A 20,084-nucleotide genomic window follows, 5' to 3' on the forward strand; every position below is an offset into this window, starting at 1 on the left:
TAACTTTGACGGGTTGACCCCTCGCCGCCGCCGCCGCCGCCGCCGCCGCCTCTTCTCAGGCACGTCTGCAGGTCTGAGCTGGTCTCCTGCCTGGAGGAGGAACAGATGGTGGTTATGGCCTCCTCCTCCCCGAGTAGCAGCCACTTGAGCGGCGCTCATGCATGTGATCATTATCTCCAAGCACTCAATTACTCTTTTAATTCCACCTCCTGGTTCCTCGCGGTTCCACGTCTCCTTCTGGCCGAGGCAGGGGGCGGGGCTAATCATTAGGGGCGGGGCTTGACCCGGACGGGTCAGCTGTCAATCATCCAAACATTCACCCTCTCATTGTACCTACTGAGTGGTTTTGGACGTTGTGAGGAAGATGGAGAACCAGGAGGGAACACAGGGGAGATGCTTGATGGAGATGCTGGATGGAGGTGTTGGATTGGAGGTGCTGGATGGAGGTACTTGATGGAGGAGCTGGATGGAGATGCTTGATGGAGGTGCTGGATGGAGGTACTTGATGAAGGTACTTGATGGAGGAGCTGGATGGAGATGCTTGATGGAGATGCTTGATGGAGGTGCTGGATGGAGGTGCTGGATGGAGATGCTGGATGGGGGAGATGCTTGATGTAGATGCTTGATGGAGATGCTTGATGGAGGTGCTGGATGGAGATGCTGGATGGGGAGGTGCTTGATGTAGATGCTTGATGGAGATGCTTGATGGAGATGCTGGATGCAGGAGTTGGATGGTGGAACTTGATGAAGTTACTTGATGGAGGTGCTGGATGGAGATGCTTGATGGAGATGCTTGATGGAAGTACTTGATGGAGGTGCTGGATGGAGGTGCTGGGCTCTAAACTGGTTGTCAACCACTGGAAGCTGACCTTCTGGGCTCATCTCAAATGGTATGAATTGGATTTTTATTAGTAGCCAGGAACCTCAGTGAAAGCTGTGGTGTGTGTGTTCAGTGCGTGTATGTGTGTGCGTTCAGTGTGTGTGTGGGTGTGTGTGTGTGTGACACCGTTGTCTCCTCAGACATCTGATGTGTTCTCCACACACTCATACCTGTGAGGATCCCTCTGCTTTCTGGAGGACATCTGAACCGCAGAAGAACCTTGTATGCTCATTGGTCTCTGAGTGAGGAAGAGGAGGAGAACATGGAGAGAAGCTCAGCAGGAGAACATGGAGAACCCACAGAGAAAGGTGGAGGAGAAGAAGGAGAACGGAAGCTCTCGTCCCGCCTCTCCAAAGGTGGAACCTGTCAAACCTGGAGATCGCTTCACGGATCTTCACTCACATGAGACTCTCAGAAGGTCCGCCCACTCCCAACCATCTCCACCCACCTCCATCTGCCATCTTCTGTGGGTTTTATGATAACTTTGATTCCTGATACATAAAAAAAGCCCTTCTGCACTTAATGGTGTGTGAAAGCATCCAGCTGCTCTGCTCAGCTCTTCTCCGTTCCAGGAACGTTCCTCAGACCTGAGGAACCGTCGGCAGACCTCGGGCGATAGAAATAAATCGTCCGGAGGTTCCGCGAGGAACCGGGCCGGGAGATGATGCAACCGGGTGACACCCCGGAGAAGGTTGGCGGCGCCGCTGTTGCCATGGCGGCAGGACGGAGAACGGAGTGATGAAACCGTGGATGAAGATACTGAAGGTCGCTTTGCTCTTCTGAACTTCCGCTTCCTGAATGTTCCCACAGAAGCAGGTGGTCGGAAGGAGATCGCACAGAGAGAACGTGGAACCCGAGCTTCAGCCTGATCTTCAGACTCAACTTGTTGGACCCGTGGGAAGAAGATGGAGGTGGAGAACCTGGAGAGAACCCAACCAGGAGAACACGGAGAACCCGGTCAACCGTCGGATTGTAACCTTCTCATCGTTCAACAAACGTTCTGGACACTTCATGGATTGCGGGAGGAACCTGGAGAACCTGGAGAGAGGAGAACAAGGTGACACAAAGAGAACCTGGTTCTCCTCGAGGTCAGAACATCACCAGGTTCCAGGTTCTGACCTACTAAACTAAAGAACCTCCAGGAGCAGAAGTCACAGGAATCTGATTGGACGAGGACACGGTGGAGAAGGAGCAGGAGAACATGGGGGTTCCACTGGAGAACGGAGAACCCGAAGAAGAAGAAGAACCCAGATCAGGTCCCTCAGACCATCCCTCCACCTTCTCTTCCACCTCCATCTTTTTTTTTCTGAGCGCGCTCAGTGGCGTCCGTCGGATATTACCTGCTAGCGCCCGGCGGTCTGATTGGAAAGGTCAAGCTGCCACAAACACTTAAGCTAACTATCTGTAATCAAACACACACACACACACACACACACACACACACACACACACACACACACACACACACACTCACTGATGTTGTGGATGGAGAAGATCTCCTGGAGGTTTTCTCCTGGTTCTCCTTCCGTGGTCCAGAAAAGCCGTTGAGCAAAATGAGAGGGTCTGTGATTGACAGGTGACAACCTCCAGGTTAAGCCCCGCCCCTTTGCCCCAGTGACACCTCTGATTGGCTGCGTCCCCTGAGTGACCAGACGAATGAATGTGTGCAGAACATATTATATCACATTATTTTTAATATATAATCATGTATTTAATTTAGGATCACCGGCAGATTATCAATATTTATTGTATTATATTATATGAAAACATATCTAATATCATAACACCTGTTATTGTCTATTGCATAACATATTATATCACATGATATATTTTTTATCTTTGCTTTGTGATATAATATAATTTAAAGATATATATGTATATATGTATAAATAAATGTATATATGCATATATTGTACGTATATATATGTATAAATGTATATGTTATTTTCTATATATATATAACAGTTTTATAAATTGTATAAATATATATGTATAATTATTATATATTGTAATTATACTCATATAGTAAATAATACATATATAATAATTTATAATATACGAAATTATATGATTATTACATATATATATGTATACAATAATAAATGGTAACATAATTCTATTATTACTAATAATGCTAATTCCCTGCATGCCGAAGTGCCCTTGAGCACTAGCACCCTGCGCGGTGTGTGTGTGTGTGTGTGTGTGTGTGTGTGTGTGTGTGTGTGTGTATATGTATGTGTGTGCGCGCGCACAGCAGAGACCATTTCTCCGTCGGTCTGCTTTGCCTCCTCTGTAGCCACATTTCACGTCGGAGACGTCGGGCAGCTTTACGGTCGGCCATCACTCTGCAGAACAACGTGCTGGAGGGTCAGCCCGAGTGTGTGATGCCACTCCCGGAGTAGCATCACACACACGTGGTCATTGGCTGAAATATCTGCTCACTGTGCCGCTTTTGACATGTAATCTACTGCTGACGGCGAGGGGGGAGGGGGGTCGTCGATAAATCCTCTCGGTGCTTTATGGCTTTCCCGCGTTCACCACCGAGCTGCGCCGGAGCTCCTGCAGAGCCGGGGTTTGAATGCAAACCAGGATGGGGGGGTCAGACAGAACACACACACACACACACACACACACACACACACACACACACACGCACACTGTCATCCAAACCCTTCACAGCTGCACGTATGGACACGCATGCACACACATACGCACATTGTGAAGACCTGCAAAAAAACATGTTGCTAGCATGTTGCTAGCCAGAGTTGTGCTTCCGTCCGCCTGATTTTATTTCTCCTCCCAGTAACATCCTTGCATTGCGTTCCCGCCGTCCTCCCGTCCCTTTTTCGGAGCCGCGTCGGCAGAATTATTGAGCATCGGCCACAATTTATATGATAATCAGTGCGCCGGAGGGGCGGTGACATAAGGCCTGTGAAAGAGCAAACAAATACATAAAGATCAAAATGTATTATATTGAAGAAGAAGAAGAAGAAAACAAGCGCGGGTCTCTGTGAATCAGAAATGGACCGAGTGTGTGGTCCGGTAAGGACAGAACCCGGAAACCGATGGGGGAGAATTCATGTGAAACGATCGTGTCATGCATGTGTAATAACCGTGTAATAAGCGTGTAATAAGCATGTAATAAGCGCCTGCCCTCCTCAACATTATGTCGATGAATCGTCTTTAAATTTCAGGTTGGAATTCAACATCCCTGTTCATCCAGGACACGGGTGATTGACAGGTGACCAGAGCGCGTTAAACCCCGCCCCCTCCAGTGCAACACCAGCTCGGATTGGCTGCAGCCCTGCAAGGGATTCATGAATGAATAAACAGGGATATTGAATTCCAACCTGAAATTTAAAGACAATGCATTAATATAGCGTTGAGGAGGGCAGGAGCTTATTACACGCTTATTACACATGTATTACGCATCTGTTACACATGAATTCTTCCCCATCGGTTTCCAGGCTACGTCGTTACTGGACGAAACACCTGGTCCATTTCTGATTCACCGACACGTCCAAATCAACATAATGTTTTAAAGAAAGTTTTACATAGAGAGTAGAGGATGAAGATATTTTGCAGCTGCTCGTCTCACACACACACACACACACACACACAAACACACACACACACGGCAGATGACTTGCCAGAAAAATAATAATTCCCAGTTCTCCTCAGTAACTGGATCAGAGAGGTGGGATGTTCTCTGCAGTTGCACAGAACCGTGGTTCCACCTCGTGATCAATGTTCTAAGCATTGAGAACGTGGCTCCACCAGTGTTCTTCTCCAGAGCAGGAATCCTAGAGGAGGAGAACCTCCACTGAACCACTGAAGGTGATCCTTGCATCACATAGCGTACTCATATGTAATGCATATGTAATAAGCGTGTAACAAGCATGTAATAAGCATGTACCCCCCCCCCCAAACACCATGTTCATTCATTCATATCCTGCTCATAAGAGTTGGGGAGGAAGATGGAGAACGTGGAGAGAGAAGATGAAACCACTGAACCTTTAAATGTAATTTATGCGCGTACCGCATTTTTTGGACTATAAGGCGCACTTTCTTTCTCCTTTGGGCTTTTCCCTTCAGGGGTCGCCACAGCGAAACAATTTTCTCCATCAAACCCTATTTTCTGGATCCTCCTCTCTCACGACGTCCATTAATCTTCTCCTTGGTCTTCCTCTTGTACTATCTGTCCATGACCCAACCATCTCAGTCGGGCTTCTCTGACCTTCTCTCCAAAACATCTACCATGTGCCTTCCCTCTGACGGACTCCTTCCTGATCCTATCCATCCCGGTCGCTCCCAAAGAGATCCTCCACATCTTCCTCTGCATCCTCCAGCATACAGCCCAGCTGCTCTCACCAGTCTTGTACACTAAAAGGCGCACTTAAAATCCTCAATATTTTCTCAACAATCGTCCACGCACCTTATAATCCAATGCCTTATGTAAGGACTCTTGTTGTGCTTACTGACCTCCTACCAATTTTATGTGGTACACTGCAAAAAAAGTGTTTAAGTGCGACTTTGGGAAGCGGAGACACCGCTCCGCTTGATTTATTGTCGGACGGTTCCCACCTGACAAGTCGGTCTTGGTTGATATGGGTAACTAATGATGCAGTGCAGGAATACAACATTGTTCCAACCTCACAGTAACTTCAAGTGTCCGCTATTTCTGGCAACCATAAACCAATTAGAGAACGGTACATAGTACACTTACCTACAACTCTTTTTGTAACCCCCAAAAATGGCACCTGTTAAGAGACATGTAGCCGCGAAAGAATTTGACATAAATACCACTCCCATACCATAAAGCTATGGGAGTGGAGGAAAGAAGTAAGTGAACTGCGAAGTTAAGAAGACCAAACAGTTTCCAAGGGAACGAAGCAAGATAGCCACAATTAGAGGATAAAATTGGACAGTGTGTTATTGAAGCGGGAACAACAAGTTGAAGCTTCTTTACAGTCTCCATTCAATTCAAGGCAACAAGCGACATGACATGAAGATCGATGAGTTTCAAGGAGATCCTTCTTGGTGCTTCTGTTAAACGAAAAGGCGTCGTCTCTCCATCCGCACAAGAACTACCGTCTTGCGTCAACCGACAAAGGATTACAAAGAAACGCTCGTCATCTTCAAGATCACCGAAGAAAAGTCCAACATGGACGAGGTCCTTCTCGCTCTTGGCATCCCTGTGAACCATACTGTCCAGAAATAGCGAGATCTATACGCACCACAGGGAACCAGAAGTCATCCTTCACCATATTGTGCATGAGTTTGATGAATTTGGACTAAACTGACTGTTTTGTTTGGCTTCATATACCGTATGTTTTATCGTGCGCCTTATAACACGATGCGCCTTATGGTCCACAAAATAGGGTACTTCAGTAGAACTTCTGCGAAGTACTTGTTGAGTACCCAATGCCCTCCTTGCAGCTCTTTTAAACTTCTCCCGGGACCTCGAGTGAGGCTTTCCAAACGGGAACTCGAGTATCACCGTCAAGAAGGTGCCGTCGAGTTCAACCATCCCTTTCTGAAAGTTGAATTATGAACAAATTGCAGAAATCTGATGGTAAAACTGGACAATTTCGGGAGAACACGGGGATTCCACGCACCTTATCAACAAACCCAAAGCAGAACAGGCTTTTCTGCAAACCAGGCGTTGTCTCAACATTTCTGCCGGAGACGGAGCAAACCCACCCCCAAGAAAAGGAATAAAAGTTCAAAAGTCCCAGCAAAGGCTAAGTAAAGTACACAGAAGGTAAACATGTAGTGAAAGTACTCGTTAGATCCGATTGACTTACTGTAGCCATCATTTATTCATGCGTTCATCCGACGGGGCCGAAACGTATTCCGATCGATCTTCTCAGGACCTCGGCCGGACCGTGCACGTGCAGACCGTGCACGCCCCCCCCCCCCTCCTCCCCCGGCAGAGTAAATCATATCACATCCACAGATTTTCCCGCCTCCGTCCCTCGTGCTTCCACTTTCAACATGAAAAGCAGCCTTTTATGCATTTCCAGACCAAGGTCCTTTCAAGTAACCCCCCTCCCCACACACACACACACACACACACACACACACACACACACACACAAACTTCAGTTTCGATAAGCAGGCGAACTAATGAAACAGATTAATTTATGTCTCTGTAAGCCGACTCCAGCCGAAATGGCGGCGGCGCTCCTTCCACGCCGCCACCATTGTGATCTTCCTAATGATATGCTGTTTCATGGTTACAGGGTGGCGGTGGGTTATTAAAAGTTCTGGGAAGCCCCGCCCCCTTTGTCACTCATGCCCCGCCCCTTCCTCCTCGTACGCTTTAGCGGGAACAGGCTAACCGAGACGGTCTCCGACAGCACCATGTGATCGTTCAGTCGCCGCGGCGTCTTCAGACGACGCTTTGTGAATTATTTAGTGGCGGCGGCGGCGGCGGCGGCGCACGGGAAGAAGGGGAGGAGTGTCGCAGTGCTGCTCGTTGGCACGTGGTCGTGTTTGGGCGGCGCTTCCTCCCCCCTTCGTCTCCTACGGAGACGAACAGCTGTCTCTGCGCGCTGCCGTCCTCCCGCCGCGTTTCTGCTGATCCCGTTTATTTTGATTCGACAGAATCAGCATCTTCCCTCTCCATCGTCGTGGCAACCTGGAGGTCACCTTTCAGCGCCTGGTGAACTTCTCGCCTGTTCAAAGTGGCCGCCCGCCATCGCGTTCACGTTCCCGAGCCGACTGGCCGACGTTAAATCCCCCAGGACCCTCTGCTCGAACTCTGAAAACGATGCGCGAGTGTCACCGCGCGCTACATGCTAGGTTAGCCGCTGTGATGCTAGCCGCTAGCTGGATAGCGCCAACACTGCAGGTTTCACAGGCTGTCATCAATAGTGCATCATGTGCACGTTTTAACCTCAGGGGTCCCAAGGAGGGGGCGGAGCCTATCCCAGCTGTCCACACAAACACACACACACACACACACACACACACACACACACTCATACACACACACACCAGGTGTGACGTAGCGCCCCTTAGTGGTGACTATTTCTGCATGAAAACACAGGGTGTCCCCACCAACCTGTAGCAAGAGAACCCCCCCACACACACACACACACACACACACACACACACACACACGGCAGGGATCCAGCCTGATGTGTGGGTTTATAGATTCTGCAGCAATATGGCGTCGGCAACGTTGGCAGCCCGTCACTCAGATAAGCTTATCTCCCCCTACAGGAGTCAGTAAAACCCCATTGAGAGGCTCTATAACCTCCGATAACGCCCTGAGTGTCACCGTGGCGACCGCCAGGCGAGGGGGCGGGGCCTGACAGGACCCCTGCAACACACACACCCTAACACCCCCATCCTAGAAAGTGCTGAAGCGGCACGAGTCCGTCCCCCCCCCCCCCACCCCCGGGGGTGAAACAGGGGACATCGGGATGAATCGTCCTTTTTTTTTTTTTTTTTTTTTTTAAGATTTAAGAAAAACGTTCCGTCCGTCCCGCCGGTAACCACGGCGCCGACGGGGGAAATATGAGAAACATCAAGAAAACCCGGAACCGTCGACTCAGCATCGCGGGGGGGATGGGCGGGGGGGTAATACATTTAGCGCCGCAAACAGACACTTACATCAGGAAGGAGCCGCCGGCATCTTTTTTCATTTTTTTTTTTATTCCGAGTCGGCGTCTGCAGCCGTCTCCATGGCGACCCAACTTGACCCCCCCCCCCGTCCACTTCAGGCTGATTGGTTCTGCCGCCGCTGCAAGTTAGCACATGCTCTTTAAGGACCAGGAGCCTATCAACAAGCGGTAGTTGGGGAAGGGGGCGGGGCTAATTCCCCCCGATGGTTCCCATTGGCTGCCTTTGCTCCGCCCCCTCGCCGTTTTGACACATCTATAATGTTTCCAACGTGTGTGTGTGCGTGTGTGTGGGGGGTTCTCTTGGTGGGGACACCCGGTGTTTTCCTGCAGAAATAGTCACCACTATGGGGCGCTACGTCACATCTGGTGTGTGTGTGTGTGTGTGTGTGTGTGTGTGTGTGTGTGTCAGTGTGTGTGTGTGTGTGTGGACAGCTGTGATAGGCTCCGCCCCCTCCTTGGGAACCCTGACGTTAAACCGTGCACATGATGCACTCGTGATTACAGCCTGTGCAACCTGCAGTGTTGGCATTATCCAGCTAGCGGCTAGCATCATGGACGACTAGCCTAGCATGTAGTGCGCGGGAACTCGTTACTAGCCTCTGCCTCGATGCAAAGTGGACCGATGTCGGGCGCAGATCGGATTTAATGGTCCCGCGGACGCCACGGCGTTCATCTCATCACGGCGGGAACCTTCCGAGGCGGCGACCTGGTTGGAAGTCGTACTCCGGACATTAGCGAAAACTATTAGCGAAAGCCGCGGCGCCGGCTACAGGAAGCCCGGCCATGGAAATGAGGCTTTTATCGAGGAGCTGTCACTCACGTTATGCATTGCCCTCATGTTCGTCTAATTCCGGGACGTAAAGTTATCCGGCGCCATCCGTCTTGCCCCCCCACAACTCGCCGCCGCCGCCGGCTCCTTAATTCCCCTTATAAATTCATCCACGGCTCCTGATCCGAGTCCAAATGACCCGCCGATATTCCTTGTTCAGCCTGACCTCTATTAAACCGCCGAGGAATCGTACAGGGCTGTGATTTAAAACTCCCCCTCCCTTCCTCGGTGAAATATCTTGACCCGACCGCCGCGCCCGACATCTTTTCCCGATATTTTGGGACTCCCGTCGGACGTTGGGGTGGGAAGGGGTGGGGCTTTCAGCTTCTAGGCCACTTGTTCAATCGCCCGTTCAAGTCGATGTCCTAAACTTCTTCGGGTACTTCTTGTTCTCGTCGTTTCAGACGGATTCTTGTCGAAATCTTCTTGTCTTGGCAACTGGACTTGAATTTCCTCACTTAAAGACATTTCATCCCTCATACGAGAGGCTTCTTCAGATCTAATGACCGATGGGGAGCTTCCCAATATCACTGGCAGGTTTTTGGGCGCGTCTAAGTTATGGTGGCTTGTTGTGTAAATACAAGAGTTGATTTGCAGTGACATGCAGGGAGATTCATGGCTGGTGAGGCACTGACTGATGTGCCTCACTATCGCTCAGCACAAGAAACAAGTAGCACACATAGAGTTGCTGACAAAAAAATCACAGTAGATTGGAAATGTGGTTCATCTAGCAACATTTTTAATAGCAACAGAAAGAGAGACAGCAGTCGGGTCTTAGTGCAGAGCCTGCCATCATCCCGCAATCTACATTGAGGCTCAACAGTCGGCAGCCTCACTTCACTCACCGCAATCTCCTCTCAGTATTTGAACAATAAATGTGAATATTCAGCAATTTTGAATAAAAAAAAAAAATCTAAAACTTGTGAAGTTTAATGAAAAATACCTTTCAAGGGCAAATCACTGACAAATATAACAATTTAACTTTTTCTCAGTTTAAATTTTTTTCTTTCCAAGATCGGCAAGTGAGGCACGGCCTCTCCTGCCTCCCCCGACTGAACGTCACTGCAGCACATCAACTCATGTAAGTGGAAGCATCGTTCTGCAGAAAATAGTTTCCGCAGAAAATAGTTTTTGTAGATCAACTCTTCAATTTACACAACAAAACCTAGACCCGCCCAAAAACTTTTCGGTTAATGTTCTGAAGCTCCCCATCGTTCTTCAGCACTGACAAAGCCTATCGGACGAGGAGTGAAACCTCGAATCTGCGAATCCGGTCATTCCTCATGTTTACTTCTGACTACCACCTCCACCCGCCACCCACTTCCTGTTGAGTCAGAAACTGCAGAAATGAGTCCAGCACCTGCATCCAATGGACGATCGGACCAGAATTGTGTTTGTCTTCACTAGAAATGTACCTTCCATCTCCACCTCCACCTTCAGATTCGCGGACTTCTTGCTAAGTTTTCCCGAGCAGCGCCGAATCTAACCCGAACCTCCCTTGCGTCCCTGCAAACCCTCTTGCACGCGGCATCGTTTTCAATCAATTTCAACCCCACCCCCGACCGATGGGAGGAAAAGAAAAAAAAAAAATGCTGGCCGCGATTTTAAACAGCTGGCTTGATCGTAACCCGTGGCGATGTCTCTTAGGAGAGGAGAAATTCCATTACCATGTAAAGCAGTTTCCATTTCCACTTTCTTTAGTTTTACAGCGGCTGCGTTCAGCAGGGCGCTCGGACTCCGGGGGCGCCGGGCGCCGGTTCTAGAGGGGCTCACAAGTGTGAGGAACAGGGTTCTGCTGGTAGAACCTCGCAGGATGTTCCATCCCAACCTGATCTGCACGCCCGTGTTCTATTTTAAAACGCCGGTTATCAATTATTCACTCATTCATTCACTATTTATAACACTTGTGCTGCTCAGGCGATGCCGGGGGGGGCGGGAGCCAATCCAGGCTGGCGCTGGTTCAAGGGGAGGGGCTTAACCCGGACGGGCCAGCTGTCAATCACGGGGTCAGCTGTCAATCACAGGGTCAGCTGTCAATCACAGAGTCAGCTGTCAATCACAGGGTCAGCTGTCAATCACAGGGTCAGCTGTCAATCACAGGGTCAGCTGTCAATCATCCCACCATTCACCCTCTCATTCACACCTTCGCGCTATGTAGTCTCCTGCTTTTGGACTGTGGGAGGAAGAAGGAGAACCAGACAAGAGAAGATGTGGAGGAGAAGATGTCTCCTCCACAGACATCTTCTCCAAGCACAGGAGAAGATGTGGAGAACCCAGGCAGGAGAACATGTGGAGAACCCAGGCAGGAGAACAGGTGGAGAACCCAGGCAGGAAAAGATGTGGAGAACATGTGGAGAACCCAGACAAGAGGACATGTGGAGAACCAAGACAGGAGAACATGTAGAGAACCCAGGGAGAACCCAGACAGGAGAACATGTGGAGAACCCAAACAGAAGGACATGTGGAGAACCCAGGGAGAACCCAGACAGGAGAACATGTGGAGAACCCAGACAGAAGGACATGTGGAGAACCTAGACAAGAGAACCCAGGGAGAACCCAGACAGGAGAACATGTGGAGACCCAGACAGGAAAACAAGTGGAGAACCCAGGCAGGAAAACAAGTGGAGAACCCAGGCAGGAAAACAAGTGGAGAACCCAGGCAGGAAAAGATGTGGAGAACATGTGGAGAACCCAGACAAGAGGACATGTGGAAAACCAAGACAGGAGAACATGTGGAGAACCTAGGCAGGAGGACAGGTCGAGAACCCAGACAGGAGAACCAGGAGAAACCCCAGCCAGGAGAACACACAACCCGAGGAAGAGAACGTGTAGAGAACCCAGGCAGGAGAACAGGTGCAGAACCCAGGCAGGAGAACACGTGGAGAACCCGGTCTGGTTGTCAGCCACGGAGCTCCATATTAATTCGCTCCGTTGGATCTAAATGTCTCCAAATGACGGGGATTAATTGGAGACGCGTCTGCGTCGTCGCTAACGATAAACAGGAACCTGAGCCCGGCCGTCTTCTGCGGAGCTCCTCCTGGGCGCAGAACGTCGGGCCACCAAGTGGAACCGAGCGCGGAGAACCCTCTGAGATAAAGCAGGCAGCCAAACCCCACTGTCATATCTGATCGCTTTGATGGTAATTAATTGGAGCTGCTCCATGGACCGGGAGGCTGCGCTAATCCCAGCTGCCATCGTGTGTGTGTGTGTGTGTGTGTGTGTGTGTGTGTGTGTGTGTGTGTGTGTATCCCCGTCTCCTCATTGGCTGCCTGGAAAAACCAGAGCGCGGCCGTTTCATGCTGGAGCGTGAGAACAAGCACCGAGCTCCTTTCGCTTCTTCATCAACCACGACTCTTGCTGGATCTGTCGAGGCTGGAGGTCCAGTAGGACTCCAGAGTTCTGGTCTTGAGGTCCAACGGGACTTCATGTACTTGGTCTAGGGGTCCAGGAGGACTTTATGTACCTGGTCTGGAATTCCAGCAAGACTCAAAGACACCACGGCACCTGGTCTAGAGGTCAAGCAAGACTCTATAGGTCTCGAGTCTGGTCTGGAGGTCCTGTAAGACTCCAAGGGCCTTTTTTTGGAGGTCTAGCAAGACACCATAACACGTGGTCTAGAGGTCCAGCAAGACTCCATAGGTCTGAAGTCTGGTCTGGAGGTCCAGTAAGACCCATGTACCCATTCTGGAGTTTCACCAAAACACAAAGGGCCTCGTTTGGAGATCTAGCAAGACTCTATAGTCCTTGTTTTGAGGTCCAGCAACGATTCCACGGGCCTGGTATGGAGGTCCAGTAAGACTCCACGGGCCTGGTCTGGAGGGTCAACCAGACTCCACAGCTCTTGGGCGTTGTTTGGAGATCCAGTAAGACTCCTCTTGTCTGTTCTGGAGGTCCAACCAGATTCCATAGGTCTGGGGCCTGTTCTGGAGGCCTGACAAGTCTGCATGGAAGTTGTCCAGAGGTCCAACCAGACCTCCCAGCCCTGGTCTGGAGGTCAACCAGACTTCAAGGACCAGATATGGAGGTCTAATCAGATTCTATGGATGTGGTCTGGAAGTTTGACCAAATTTCACGGGCTTTGTGAGACGGTCCAACCAAACCCCAAGGGCATGGTGTTGAGGTCTGACCGCACTCCACGGTCTTGGTCTAGAGCTCAAACCGGACCAGAAAGGCCTGGTGTGAAGGTCTAGCAGAAGGTCATACGACCAGTCGGTTGGTGGGACGTTTAAGTTCAAATCGGTTTCCTGACGTAGCCTTGAAGTAAAACTTGCTGGTAGTAGTACTAGTACTAGTACCAGTAACTAGTAGTACTACACCAGCAGGGTACACGTCGCCGCCCCCTAGAGGCCGGATCCATCTCGCACTTCCTGTTTCGGCGGCTTCTCCCTCATGTTTGCCCCTCTGATTCGATTTGGCCGCGGTAATTGTCTCTGGAATCCATCAGAGGCAGAAATCTAACGACCGCTAACAACATGTGACGGGGCGGAGGGGGTGGAGATGGAGGAGGAGGTGGAGCTTCAAAGAGGCTTGAGGTACGGATCATCTTCTCCGTCGGCCCGCTCCATCATTTCTTATAGGGTTTAATTGAATTTGAGGAGGGAGGTTTCTTTCAAATTCAAAACCCATCTCAATGTCAGTTTACCCTCGGGACCCCCACCCACCCCTTCGCTCCCCCTTCCTCATTCCCCTTCCCACCCCCACCAAACATTAACCTCATTTCCAGTCGAGGTTTGCATTCCTTCTGAGCGGGAATCAAAGGAAGACAGTCGGTTTCTCACTGGATGAACTGTGTGTGTGTGCGTGTGTGTGTGTGTGTGTGGGTGGGTGGGTGTGTGTGTGTGTCTGTGGAGCCCCGTCTCCTCATTGGCCTCCTGGAAAAGTGCAGTTGTTTCACCCAGGACAGTGAGAACAAGCACCTTGTAGCGTCTTCATTGTCCAAGCAGGACTCCAAGGTCCTTGTCTGGAGGTCCAAACAGACTCCAAGGGTCTGGGGCCTGATCTGGAGGTCCAGCAAGATTCCAAGGTCCTAGTCTGGAGGTCCAGGAACTTTTCATGGTCCAGGTTTGGAGGTCAAACCAGACTCTAAGGGTCTGGGGCCTGGTCTGGAGGTCAAACAAAATTCCACAGGCCTGGTCTAGAGGTCCAAGCAGTCTCCAAGAGTCTGGGGCCTGATCTGGAGGTCCAGCAAGATTCCAAGGGCCTGGTGTGGAGGTCCACAGGTCTTGGAACTCGTCAGGAAATCCAGTAACCCTTCAAGGTACTAGCCTGGAGGTCCAGCAAGAGTCCATGGGCCTCATCTGGAGGTTCATCCGGAGTCCACGGATCTGGGGCCTTGTCTGGAGGTCCAGCAAGACTCCAAGGTCCTAGTCTGGAGGTCCAGGAACTTTTCATGGTCCAGGTTTGGAGGTCCAACCAGACTCTAAGGGTCTGAGGCCTGGTCTGGAGGTCCAACAAGACTCCGAGGTCCCAGTCTGGAGGTCCAGGAACTTTTCATGGTTCGGGTTTGGATGTCTATTCAGACCCCAAGGGTCTGGGGCTTGATCTCGGGGTCCAGCAAGACTCCTTGGGCCTCATCTGGAGGTTCATCCAGAGTCCACAGGTCTGGGGCTTCATCTGGAGGTCCAGCAAGACTCCACGCGGCTGAGGCCCAGTCTGGAGACCCAAACAAGACTGGCTCCTGGTCTGAAGCTCCAGTAAGACTCTGGCCTGGTCTAGAGGTCTTCTGGATGGGAATCAAAGAAAGTCAAATTTGGTTTCACACTGGATGAATTGATGTCTTAAAGAGTGTCCAATCAGAGCCCGCCTCATCAGCGTGACTCCGCCCCCTGCATGTGCACCATGTACTCCATCTACTCCGTTTACTGCGTGTCCTTTCAGATGAGGCACGCTGCAAAAACACAAACCAGGACGGGTCCGTGGCCTAATGTCGTTACGGTGCTCACTCGCTAACAAGCACCCACACACACACACACACACACACACACACACACACACACACACATCTCCTGGTAAGAATTGAAGGGAGCCTCATTAGCCGGCGTGCTGAGGCCGAGGCACCGCAAGACGACAGGTCGTATTCCAGACGGGGTGGCAGCGATGGCGACGGCGGCAGCGGCGGTCCAATCAGAGGCTACGGGATCGGCAATAATCAGCAGATCGTCAATGATGGAAACCAATATGTGGGTGTGTGTGTGTGTGTGTGTGTGTGCTTGTGTGGTTCACTTCCATGTCATTCACATTTGCTGTTAGCCATATGCTTTACTGCTAAATTAGCGCGCTAATCGTTGAAGTGACGCACCAAGGTTATCAGAGAAAAAATGGCGGTGCTTGGATGTGGCGGCGAGCAGCCCTCCTCCCGCCGCCGCCCGCCTCCCGCCTTGCGTCCCAGAGCCGCTCTAGAGATATTTTCTTCGGCGCCATCATTTCACTTCCTGTCCGGTCAGAACCTCTGAGCTGAGGAGGAGGAGGGTGGGGAACGCGAAGGTGCAAATCCTGGCGTGCGGAAATGAGACGTCGCGGGAAATCAGGGGGGGACTTGTTACCATGACAACAACCATATTGCTGGACGCGGTGGAGGCGGGGCTTATTTCCCAGCGCGACCATATTTGGGGCAAACAGCGGAATTAGCCCAGAAAAACTTTCATTGAAATCCACTTGATCTACGTGATTCCGTCACTTCCTGTGTTTCCTGTATCCCGTTTCCTGTTCGTCGTCAGCCGTCCGATCGTGCCGCTGGTTGCTAGGCAACTCGCTGGCTAGTTTAAAGCGCCAGACGCTAACACAGCCTGAGCCGGAAGAGGGTTCGCCAAGCGACGGCGTTTGAACTTTTCTTTCAGTTGGGAACCACTCTACTTATAATCCAATATTTACCTGGCTTCGTATTTAAATCTTTCTTTTTCTATCCCATTAAAAACAACCAATTCCTTTTTTTTTTTTTACTTTTAATGGAGTCGGGTCAGAAGGGTTCATTTTACCCCACGCTTTGTCTGCAGGCGAGATTCAAAGAGAGGCGGCGGTCAGGATTGTCCTTCTGCTGTGTGAACGAGAATCAGAATCAGAATAAACTTTATTTACCCCCGTGGGGCAATTGGGGTTTACCCTATTATTAGCTTATTGTTAGCCTGATGTTAGCCTGTTGCTAGCCTATTGTTAGCCTAATAGAAGCCTATTAGTAGGCTATTGATAGTCCGATGTTAGCCTACTCTTATCCTGTTGTTAGCCTATTGTTAGCCTATTATTAGCTTATTATTGGCTTATTATTAGCCTATTTTATGCCTATCGTTAGCCCGATTGTTAGCCTACTGTTATCCTGTTGTTAGCCTGTTGTTAGCCTATTGTTAGCTTATTATTTGCCTATTTTAAGCCTATCGTTAACTCGATGTTAGCCTACTGTTATCCTGCTGTTAGCCTATTGTTAGCCTGTCGTAGAGGAATGTGTATTGCAGCGGGAGGAGAGGTGAAAGGGGAGACGCCCGAAATGAGACGATAGGGAAAGTGTAAAGGAGGGTGTATTTAAAGAAAAAACCTGGAAAAACTAAGATAAAAACGTAGAAACCAAAACGAAAAATTGGAAATTTTCAAAATTTTTCTTATGGATGAACCAGGGGAGCAGTTAGGAGTTCAGTGTGGACACTCGGACACACTAGGAGTTGTCGGGAATCGCTCTGCCGCCCTGCTACTCCGTAAGCTGACCCGTCACCCCGAAAACCAAAAGAATACCCGGCAGTACTAGTAGCACTAGTAGTAGTGGTAGTACTAGTACTGGGTTGCGGCCTGTCGGCGCCCCCTGCCTGCCGTCAGAATGCGCGAACGGCGAGGGCGGGGACGAAAATGCGCGTCAAGGCGGACGGGCAAGAGAAAGCGGGAGGAGGTGACGAGTTCAGGGCGAAAAACAAATCAGCAAGATTTGCTTAATAAAATTAGCGGGGGAGGGGCGCAGGGTCGGAGGAGACAAAGGCGGCCGACGGAAGCTCGGGGAGGCCAGTCCGCTCCCGCCGCTCCTCGTCTCCACAACGCCGACCCGCCGGCTCCGACGCCTCCATGGAGGAGGGGAACCCGCAGAAACCGGAGGGGGAGCCGGGGACCCCCTCGGCGGCCCCGCCGGACGCCCCTCCCTCCGAGACGGAGCGTCCCCGGCCCGCCCTGACCCCCCGCCCACGCTCGCTCTGCCAGCCCTGGTGTCTCCTGGTGGCGCTCATCCTGCTCCTGCTCTCTCTCCTCGGCAGCTGGGCCGTGGTCCACCTCACCCTGGGCGCTCGCGGGAGGGCGCCATTCCGGTTCTCCGCCGCCTACGACCAGAGGGTCCCGCAGGAGGACACCGCCACCATCGAGCCGCACTTCACCACCAACTGCACCATGGGTGAGCTGAACCTGCGTTCCCCCTCTACCGGATTCATTCGTTCGTTCGTTCGGGGTCGGCCGGAGGTCGGCTCTCATTGGCCGAGAGCCGGGGTTCACACGCCGGACATACAGATAAAAAAAAAACAACAATTCACGCATTCATGTGATATATAGAAATGCATCCATTCACCCTCTCATTTACAGTTCTTTTAAAATTAAACAGAAATTCACTCATAAACGTAAACAATCACCCTTTCATTCACATTTCTTACAGAGGCAAATAGCAATTCACTCGTTCGTCCAGATTTAGACGTGTAGCCATTCATCCTCTCATTCACATGTCGCATAGAGAAAAATAAAAATTCATTTATTCATGTCCTCTATAAAAATGCATCCATTCACCCTCTCATTTACACTTCTTTTAAGATTAGCAATTCACTCATACATGCACATGGAGATGTAAACATTCACCCTTTCATTCACATTTCTTATTGAGACAAATAGCAATTCACTCATTTATCCAGATTTAGACGTGTAAGAATTCATCCTCTCACCCACATGTTGCATAAAAAAAACAATTCACTTATTCATGTCATCTATAAACATGCATCCATTCACCGTCTCATTTACACTTCTTTTAAAATTAAACAGCAATTCACTCATTCATCCGCATTTAGACGTGTAACCATTCATCCTCTCATTCACATGTTGCAAAGAGAAAAATAACAATTCACTTATTCATGTCCTCTACAGAAATGCATTCATTCACCCTCTCATTTAAACTTCTTCTAGAATTAAATATCAATTCACTCATTCATGCACATGGAGACATAAACATTCACCCTTTCATTCATTTATACACATTTATGTATCTATATGGAACATTAGAATATCGTGATAAAGTTCTTTATCTTCTGTAATGCAATTACAAAAACCAAAATGTCAAATCAACTGAAATATTGCAAGCGTTTTATTATTTTAATATTGCTGATTATGGCTTGCATCTTAAGAAAACTCAAAAATTTTATCTCAAAATATTAGAATATCATGAAAAAGTATTTTTTGTTTTTTTTTAATTGCATTATAGAAGAAAAACAACTCCATCACAATATTCTAATTTTCTGAGACAGTCCTGTAATATAGCTTTTCTTGTAAACCTGTGTTTATACACTATCAGTTAATATATCAGGCGCTCCATCAAACATCGGAGACCGTTATTATGGGATGTCGCCTCTCGATATGATAATAATTTTACAGCTGCGAGCGTGTGTGTGATGTGACAGCGTTGACTTCCTGTTCGGTCCCGTCCTGCTTCCTGTTTTTGGAGGGATAAATGTGTCTCACATGTCCCCCTCACACACACACACACACACACACACACACACACACATACACACACACACACGCACGGAAAGGGGGGTTGATTTAATTAACCGTGGACCCCCCTCCCCCCAAAACCCTCCCCACCCTGACCTGGAAATTCCAGAAATTAGATTAATACTGATTCAATTTCCTGCCGCTGGTTCAACATTCACAGGGAAATATGAATGGAACCCCCCCCCCCACACACACACACACACACACACACACACTAAAAAAAAAAAAAAAAAAAAAGAATAAATAAAACATCTGATTCATTGAGAGCTCGCTGTGTTTCCATGGTAACAGGCTTACGCTGTTATAGCGTTGCAATGATAAATATATTTATTTGTCTCCTCGATGCGACGCGCTCGATTTGACCTCCGGATTATTATGGGATGGATGGAACACCTCGGCGTTTGTCAGGCGCTCCCCGAGCCAGGTGGAGAAATCCTTTTTGTTAGGAACCAATCGCGCGTGGCGCAGCTCGGAGGCGCGGCGGCGTCCGTTTGGCTACTTCCTGTTTCCACTCCTGACCAGGAAATTGACGCCAGGTGGATCGACGCGGCGGGAAAGTGCGGCCTTTCTGTGCGTTATCGTTTCTATCTCGCGGTAGAGCCTCTGTTGTTATCGTGTGTGTGTGTGTGTGTGTGTGTGTGTGTGTGAATAACGGGTTTGTCCGGCTCCTAACACGTCGCGGGGAACAATCATCCGCTGGACGCCGGCGAGATAATCTACCTTGATGTCATCAAAACATAGGAAAATAGGGGCGTGTGAGAAATAGGTGTGTGTGTGTGTGTGTGTGTGGGAAGGTTGATGGTAAAGTGGATAAGGAAGGGAAAACATTTTCGACAAGCTCGCCGGCAGCCGTTCCCTATCACGTTATCATCAGTTAAACCGTCCCTCCGCCTGAAAAAGTAGTCCCCTGTGCGGCGGCAGAACGTCCAGAGCTTTTAGTGGAAGGACGCACTTCCTGCGAGCGAAGCTAATTAGCATCGGCGCTTCGGCCGAAAATGCTAACCGGGGTTACCGTGGAAACAAA

General features: G+C 49.8%; 1 protein-coding gene across 1 annotated transcript in view; it reads left to right on the plus strand.

Moving 5' to 3' along the window:
- Positions 1 to 20,084, plus strand: part of alk (ALK receptor tyrosine kinase) — a 216,739-nt gene that overhangs the window by 162,917 nt on the left and 33,738 nt on the right. The window contains exon 5 of the mRNA XM_086150483.1: positions 17,569 to 17,702. Within this exon, the coding sequence (XP_086006609.1) occupies positions 17,569 to 17,702 (134 nt within the window). The remainder of the gene's footprint in view (positions 1 to 17,568; positions 17,703 to 20,084) is intronic.

Source organism: Fistularia commersonii, chromosome 8 (assembly GCF_037954325.1).
Source record: "Fistularia commersonii isolate RoL2024-O1a breed Wild chromosome 8, RoL_Fcom_v1.0, whole genome shotgun sequence".
In the NCBI taxonomy this organism is placed as follows: domain Eukaryota; kingdom Metazoa; phylum Chordata; class Actinopteri; order Syngnathiformes; family Fistulariidae; genus Fistularia; species Fistularia commersonii.